Raw genomic sequence first — 8,554 nt, forward strand, 5'->3', positions numbered from 1 at the left:
TCTCTTTTTGAAAAAAAAAAAACTGGTAGCTTATCTTACAAGATATAGTTTGACTATGTAGTATTAACATGTTTGCCACTCTATGTGTTCCCTATAAACTATTATAAATAGGAATTTTATGACAAGAATATTTTTTAGGGCATATTGTACATTTCTATCAGTAGGTATGTACTATGTATGTACTATTTTTATATGTATACACACACATATATATAGAGAGAGATAGATAGGTAGATAGATAGATAAATAGATAGATAGATAGATAGATAGATAGATAGATAGATAGATAGATAGATAGCAGCCATTAACCGTCATCACTACATAATGTTATTCATTAGGGCTTGTAAAATCATAGTATCGCTTAGTTCTATACTTGCTTCCTTTACTAAGTAAAATGAATTAAAACATTAAAGTTTGTTAGCATTTATGTCCCTTCCTCTGAGAGGTTCACAGCCCCCAGTACCTTCTGCTGTCTTCTCGGCTCTCATGCTGAAGAATCAGGGAGATTCTCCAAGACTGTCGTAGCCTGCGTGCACTTGCCCCGGATGGGGTGGCTCCAGGCTTATCTATGTGGCTGTTCGCTGACTGGTGTCACAAGGCTGAGAAGTGCAGAGGCTTGCTCCTTCTCTGCCTCATGTGGCTGTCATCCCACCCTTCCTGAATTAGCCAGTGGCGTGCTTGTTGAAGCTTACCCCACAGTGACACGTGTTGTCAGGGTCACTCTGGCCTCTGGGGGGCTTCCAGTGCTTATAGTGTGGCTGTGGCAGCGACACTCATGACCCCTAAGCTCTCAGACCTTAATCTGAATCACATGTCTGCAGCCAGAGACGTGGTATAGCTCTCTCGGAAACCTTTTGAAACATGGTATAGCTCTCTTTTCATTTAAATGATACTGAAGTCCATATATAGAATTTGAAACACTACAAAGTATGTCAATAGTCTCTCTGTTGTATAAATACAGCTTTTCAAAGGAAAGTGGTGTTCTGATTTGTGATTTCACTTAGATTAGGATCTCTGCTAAGAAGTTCTAAGTGCTTGTTGTTCTCTCCTACTTAAACAGGAACGTGGGGGAATAATGTCACTCACAGAGGTCTACTGTTTAGTGAACCGAGCCCGAGGAATGGAGGTAAGAAGGGCATTTTTAGATGACCTTTTAGCTAAAGCTCCCCCCTCTAGTGAGTACACATTAAGGAATGGTGTGAACATTAAAGCTATTTTCAGAAGCAAAGTGGTGAGAGACAAAAGGTTGACCTGGGGTCCAAGGAGTAGATCCTGTTCCTGGTTTGCCAGTGCCCGCTGAGCGGCCTGGCGTGGTCCGCTTCACTGTCTGGACCTCAGTTCTGTTGCTTTGAACTGCGCGATGTCGCCCATCGGCTCTGCGATGCCCATCGGCTCTGCGATGCCCATCATCAGCTCTGCAATGCCCATCATCAGCTCTGCGCTGCCCATCGGCTCTGCGATGCCCATCGGCTCTGCGCTGCCCATCGGCTCTGCAATGCCCATCAGCGATGCCCATCGGCTCTGCGATGCCCATCGGCTCTGTGATGCCCATCAGCAATGCCCATCGGCTCTGCGATGCCCATCGGCTCTGCGATGCCCATCAGCGATGCCCATCGGCTCTGCGATGCCCATCAACTCTGTGATGCCCATCAGCTCTGCGCTCCGTGTTTGCACTGGAACGAATAGAAGCTTTTCTTTGCAGGGTTTTAACTCTTTGGCCGGAGCTCAGCTGGACTCAGATTTCTTTATACATGGTGCAGAGACAAAGCCGCCTCACTCCTTTGACTGTGTGTCAGCTAGAGCTGTTCTTAGATCCCTTAGCCAGTCACGCCTGGTGCGTTGTCCTCTGAGACTCATTCCTGGTCTCTTGATGCCCCACAGTCCAGTGCAGACTTGGGTAAGCAGTCACTTCCATATGACTCATGGATGTCCTTCCAACCCTCTCCCAAGTCCCATTAGGCAGCTGTCCTCATGTCACCAGACACACTGTTTTCCATCCACACATGCTGCCTGTTTCTTCACTTTCCCTCAGTGACTCGGTGACACAGCTGCTTTTACTATCCTCGCCTTGAAGATAATTTGGGAATGAGGAAATTAAGGTGTAAAGAATTTGATTAAGGTCACCTGGAGACAGCGGTTTGACCAGTATTGTACTTAGGCGTGCCTGGCTCTGGAGCCATCCCATGTGACTCAACTCTATGCTTGTGTCTAACACAGTGCTGATTTATTAAGGCTGCATTATCGAAAACAAAGGCCGCTGGTAGCTACGTGTAGCTATGAATTATTTGTCAGTTCTTGATCTTAGAGCATAAGCTACGGGTGTTCTGTTCAGGAAACTTTCCCCTGTGCCTATGTGCTCCAGGCTCTTCCCCACTTTCTTCTCTATTAGTTTCAGTGTATCTGGTTTTATGTGGGTCCTTGATCCACTTGGACTTGAGCTTTGTACAGAAAGAAAGGAATGTATTGATTTGCATTCTTCTACATGTTAACCGCCAGTTGAGCCAGCACCATTTGTTGAAAATGCTGTCTTTTTTCCACTGTATGGTTTTAGTTCCTTTGTCAAAGATCAAGTGACCATAGGTGTGTGGGTTTATTTCTGGTCTTCAATTCTATTCCATTGATCCACTTGCCTGTCACATTAGAGGGCTAATATTAGAAGGCTAATATTCAGTATATACAAAGAACTCAAGAAGTTAGACTCCAAAGAATCAAATAACCCTATTAAAAATGGGGTACAGAGCTAAACAAAGAATTCTCAACTGAGGAATACCAAATGACTGAGAAGCACCTAAAGAAATGTTCAATATCCTTAGTCATCAGGGAAATACAAATTAAAACAACCCTGAGATTCCACCTCACACCAGTCAGAATGGCAAAGATCAAAAACTCAGGTGACAGCAGATGCTGGAGAGGTTGTGGAGAAAGAGGAACACTCCTTCATTGCTAATGAGATTGCAAGCTGGTACAACCACTCTGGAAATCAGTTTGGCAGTTCCTCAGGAAATTGGACATAGTGCTACCAGAGGACCCGGCTATACCACTCCTGGGCATATACCCAGAAGATGCTCCAACATGTAATAAGGACACATGCTCCACTATGTTCATAGCAGCCTTATTTATAATAGCCAGAAACTGGAAACAACCCAAATGTCCCTCAACAGAGGAATGGATACAGAAAATGTCGTACATCTACACAATGGAGTACTACTCAGCTATTAAAAACAATGAATTTATGAAATTCTTAGGGAAATGGATATAACTAGAAAATATCATCCTGAGTGAGGTAACCCAATCACAAAAGAGCACACATGGTATGCACTCATTGATAAGTGGATATTAGCCCAGAAGCTTGAAATACCCAAAATACAACCTACAAACCACAAGAAACTCAAGAAGAAGGAAGACCAAAGTGTGGATAATTTGTTCTTTCTTAAAAGGGGGAACAAAATACCCATGGAAGGAGTTGCAGAGACAAACTATGGAGCAGAGACTGAAGGAAGGACAATCCAGAGACTGCTCCATCTGGGAATCTTTCCTATATTCAATCATCAAATCCAGACACTATTGTGGATGCCAGCAAGTGCTGGCAGACAGGAACCTGATATAGCTGTCTCCTGAGAGGCTCTGACTGTACCCAACTAATACAGAAGTAGAGGCTCACAGCCATCCATTGGACTGAGCCCAGGATCCCCAATTAAGGAGCTAGAGAAAGGACCCAAGGAGCTGAAGGGTTTGCAGTCCTTGAGGAGGAACAACAATATGAACTAACTAGTACCCTCAGAGCTCCCAAGGACTAAACTGCCAACCAAAGAGTACACATGGTGGGACTAATGGCTCCAGCAGCATATGTATAGCAGAGGATGGCCTAGTTGGTCATCAATGGGAGGAGACGCCCTTGGCCCTGTGAAGGTTCTATGCCCCAGTGTAGGGGAATGCCAGGGCCAGGATGCAGGAAAGGGTGGGTTGATGAGCAGGGGGAGGGGAGAGGAAACAGGGTTTGTTTTTTGTTTTAGTTTTTGATATTGTTTTGATATTTTAACCAGGAGAGGAGATATCATTTGAAATGTAAATAAAGAAAATATCTAATAAAAGAAACAGTGTGAAGGATAAAATAAGCAAAGATCAGCATCCATGTCAAGAAAGTTTTGTTGTTATTATTTATTACAGAACTAGAGTGTGAGCCCGGAGCCTTCACACGCTAGACAAAGAAGGGTTCTACTGTTCAGCTGCATCCCTAGCCCTTTTTGTTTTGAATCTTATGTGGGTCCTATAAGTCGTGAAGTCGTGCATGCGACCTGCGCTGCTTTTGTGTTGGACAGTACTGCTACAGTGGAGTCTTTGGCTTCTTTTTGGAGTCTTTTGGTTTATCCTTTTTGCCTTATGATTGAGTTACCTGCAGTACTGGATGAATAATACTTTTTTTTTAACCTTATAAAAAGCATTTTAGATTTTTTTTGAAAGATTTATTTATTTATTTATTTTATGTGTATGAGTACGCTGTGGCTATACAGATGGCCGTGAGCCATCATGTGTGTGGCTGCTGGGAATTGAACTCAGGACACCCCTCCCCTCACTCTGGCCCCACTCGCTCCTGCCCTGCTCGCTCCAGCTTAATACACTGTAGCTGTACTCAGAAGCACCAGAAGAGGGCGTCAGATCTCATTACCAGTGGTTGTGAGCCACCATGTGGCTGCTGGGATCCGAACTCAGGATCTTCGGAAGAGCAGTCAGTGCTCTTACCCGCTGAGCCATCTCACCAGCCCCAGCATTTTAGATTTTATTATTAAAAATAACTTGAAAATAAAACATCACATACCAAAATAAACCAGACCCAAAACCTGTATTCTCCAGTGAGCTCCTTTATAGTTAGAATTGGCACTCAAAATGAGAGCTATGAGGCTTCTTCACATTAAATGTTACATTTTCAGTAGCAAGGATGTTTTATGTACTTAACCGCCATCAAAACCAAAAATCTCATGACAGAATTATAACTAGAAAAATAGTTAGCTTTCTATCCTCTTTCCTAACTTGTGTCTATTACCCACTTCAGTTCCTCCTCATCCCTTAGATTAGCCTTTCTTGTTCTTTTTCCTTCTGTTATATGGTACCCACATGTGCATTTCTTTACACACACACACACACACTCACACATGCTCACAAAATGACTAGCTTCCACATATGAAAGAACATGTAGGATTTCTTTTCGTTAGAATGTATGATTTCAATTAATATTTATGCATTCTAAGTCCATCCAGTTTTTGGCAAATCTTTTACTTTATTTTTCTTTAGATCTGAATAATATTCCATTTTAATTCCAATTTAAGTACACACGCACACACGCACATGCACACACACACACCAACGTTTCATTATCCACTTGTCTGCTGATGCACAAGTAGGTTGAGTCCAGTTTGTTATTATAGTGAATAAAGCAGCGGTAAACCGTGGGGTACAAACGTCTCATGCAGGGTATGCAGATCCCTGGGTATATGTTCAGGACTGAAAAGCCTGGGTCATATGCCATTGAGTTTTTATCTGTTCTAGTGATTATTACAGTTATATAGGACCACTCTGTTGATTTTCAGTGTAAACTGGATTTCTTTTTCTCATTAGTTGCTCTCACCAGAAGATCTAGTAAATGCGTGCAAGATGCTGGAAGCGCTGAAATTGCCTATCAGGTAACCTTCACGGGGGGGAGGTTTGCCGACTGTAACCATGGTTCTCCACAGAGCAGACCCGATAGTCTATCCAAGCTTACCACTGTGCATGGCAAGCCAAAACCATGGCCTCTTGAGGTTATGCTGTCTGGGACCTCAGCTCACCAATACTGCAAGCATCGGCTGTCCTCTTGCCTTCATCCTATCAGCATGGGTGTGTCCTGGGACTGATCATATTCACACTCTTGTGACTTCACAGAGGAAACTCAGGAACCTTCAGTGGTGCACATGTTCAATTCTGAATTCTCCTCAGGCTAATATCACCCCAAACCAGAAAAACCTTACCATGTAGATTGTAGCTCATTGTTTTATTGTCTGTTAATTCTAGAATTCTTTAATTCTGTCAGGTTTGCATGTGCTCATTATGGGTTAAACATTGTGTGCTTGTCCTCAGGCCCAGGCATAAAATAAAGTAGAACGTGGTTTGCTTCTCCTCTGTGGTCGAGCATCCTAGATGTACCCACACTTTGTCCTTGCTTCTGTGTTTGCCAGGCTCCGGGTTTTTGACAGTGGTGTCATGGTAATTGAGCTTCAAACTCACAAGGAAGAGGAAATGGTGGCCTCAGCCCTGGAGACAGTATGTGAATCCTGTTCCCTTCGGTCCTTAGAGCTTGTCACAAAGATCCAAATGCCCAGCAACTTGAGAAGCAGGATTTACTGTTGAGTTTACCTTTGCTAAAAAGTCATTCACAGGCTTAATGGTTTGTGATTCATAATGATGTGTTCATTTAATCAGTTTTTGAAGTTTTTGTTTCCGTAAACATCCTTTTTTAATTATTATTGAGATTGATTCTTCTCTCATACAATATGTCCCCACCACAGTTTCCCCTCGCTCCTCCTCGCCAGCTCCCTTACCCCTCTTTCCCTTCTGAAAAGAGCAGGCCTTCAAGACACAACTGCCAAAGGTGCTCGCTTTCTTATTGAAGGTCAGCATTGGGAACAGGTTTTCTTTCCTGGACCTGACTAGAACTCTGTGTGCCCCCCTCCCAAAGCGTGTGATGCACAGTTTGCTGTGTTCCTTTCTAGGTTTTCATAAAGGGTCGCCTTACATCATGAACAGCTTTGTGGTGTTATGTAGACTCTGCTCCACCTGTTCCGAATCCATCAACTTCGATAGAATTGATCACTTTAAATTTAGTCCTGTGGAGCTGGAGAGATGACTTGTGGTTAAGAGCACTTGCTCTCTCCGGGGACCTAGAGTCAGTTCCCAGACCCCCCTCCCCTGATGGAGGGATCAGGCACAAATGTGGCATGCCTCCATGCAGGCAAAGTACTCATACACATAAAAGTAAATCTAGAAATAAAGGTTTAGTTTTTCAGTGGTGGGGAAAATCCAGGAAAGCATTTCCTGCATGTGCTGACTATATATCCATCCCTCTAAGTGTACTCAGCTAATCATGGCTGCTTTCTTTGCTTGCTTGTTTGTTTCCTTTGGGTTTGTTTTGTCTTCTGCTGCGTGTTGCTACTAGGTTTCAGAAAGGGGATCCTTAACATCAGAAGAGTTTGCCAAGCTTGTGGGGATGTCTGTCCTTCTGGCTAAAGAAAGGTAAGTAAGCCTTTGCCCTCGCCATGCTGTGATGTGCTTCCGAATGAGCAGATCACTGTGGGGTTTTTCTTTTTCTTCCCAGGCTGCTTCTTGCAGAGAAGATGGGCCACCTTTGCCGAGACGACTCCGTGGAAGGCTTGCGCTTTTATCCAAATTTATTTATGACACAGAACTAAGAATTTTGTACCTGAAGTACTTTTTTGTCAGTACTCTTGCATCTTGTTAAGGTCTCATGATGTTGAGCTAAGAGATAAACCCAAATAAACCAAGAATGTGTTAGAACTTCACAGTATAATATAAAACTCTCATCTCTCCCAAATATAGTCTCAGAAACTTACTTAGGGAACACATAGGAAAATACAGAAAAATGGTCATCAATATGCATTTAAAGTCGTGCTATAGTTGTGTAGAACTCCTGGGATATAACTTGAAACATGGCGGATATTAATTTGATCCTTGGAGAAAGAAGATGTGAAGTTTGCATGTTTGGATAGATCAGGTAATCATTTTGCCATGACTAAACCTCACCAAATGGTAAATGTTTTCCTCTGCATCTAATGTACCCATCTTTGGGGCACACATGGAGGAAGCAACAGCTGCACTGTAGTTTAAGAACTGACAGACAGCACTGAAATAAAAAGTCAAACTGCAGAAAGCTATACCAGGCTCTTCCTTGGGGGCGTTGGAAGCAGACTTAGTCATGCCGCTACCAGATCAAATAAAATACCTTTGGAAAAGAAGACGGCTAGGGCCAGCTTACATGGAGAGCATTCCCTTGGGGTGCAGAGGCCTTGGGCTTCATACCTACGACCCACGTAATGGGGAAGGAGGGAGTAAGGAGATGTTATGCATTTACTCCTCAGGTTCTTTTTAGTTTCTAAGTGATAATTTCATGACTGGCGTTTTTAAACCCTGCAACAGTATCATTTTGTTTTTAGAAATGTGGATTTCGAAACGGAATTAAAGAGCTGTAATGATGCGCCCCAAGTTGTAATCACAGGTGGAGAGTTAGAAAGGTCTGGTTCTGGGAGGGCATGAAGTGCATAGGACCTTAGGAACTCTTGAGTGAAAGCTAAGGGTGTGAAATAGGAAAGGTTAGCAGATCTCTGCTCTCTTCTCACAAGAAGTCTCAATGCTCAACCAGAAGCATGCTCCTATCATAGGCCAGAAGCATGCTCCTATCATAGGCCAGAAGCATGTTCCTATCATAGGCCAGAAGCATGTTCCTATCATAGGCCAGCCATGTATTCCTATCATAGGCCAGCCATGTATTCCTATCATAGGCCAGCCA

The 8,554-nt window shown here is 43.3% G+C and overlaps 1 protein-coding gene across 2 annotated transcripts in view; it reads left to right on the forward strand.

Annotated features, from left to right (window-relative positions):
• Vps36 (vacuolar protein sorting 36 homolog) overlaps positions 1 to 7,912 on the forward strand; it is a 29,916-nt gene extending 22,004 nt beyond the window's left edge. The window contains exons 10-14 of one of the 2 annotated variants that reach the window (XM_031339239.1): positions 1,061 to 1,126; positions 5,614 to 5,678; positions 6,210 to 6,294; positions 7,187 to 7,263; positions 7,346 to 7,912. In XM_031339239.1, coding sequence (XP_031195099.1) covers positions 1,061 to 1,126; positions 5,614 to 5,678; positions 6,210 to 6,294; positions 7,187 to 7,263; positions 7,346 to 7,439 — 387 coding nt within the window. In that variant the 3' untranslated portion in view covers positions 7,440 to 7,912. The remainder of the gene's footprint in view (positions 1 to 1,060; positions 1,127 to 5,613; positions 5,679 to 6,209; positions 6,295 to 7,186; positions 7,264 to 7,345) is intronic. The other variant, XM_031339240.1, reaches the window with a different exon arrangement.
• The last annotated feature ends 642 nt before the right edge of the window (positions 7,913 to 8,554 follow it).

Source organism: Mastomys coucha, unplaced genomic scaffold (assembly GCF_008632895.1).
Source record: "Mastomys coucha isolate ucsf_1 unplaced genomic scaffold, UCSF_Mcou_1 pScaffold22, whole genome shotgun sequence".
Taxonomy (NCBI): domain Eukaryota; kingdom Metazoa; phylum Chordata; class Mammalia; order Rodentia; family Muridae; genus Mastomys; species Mastomys coucha.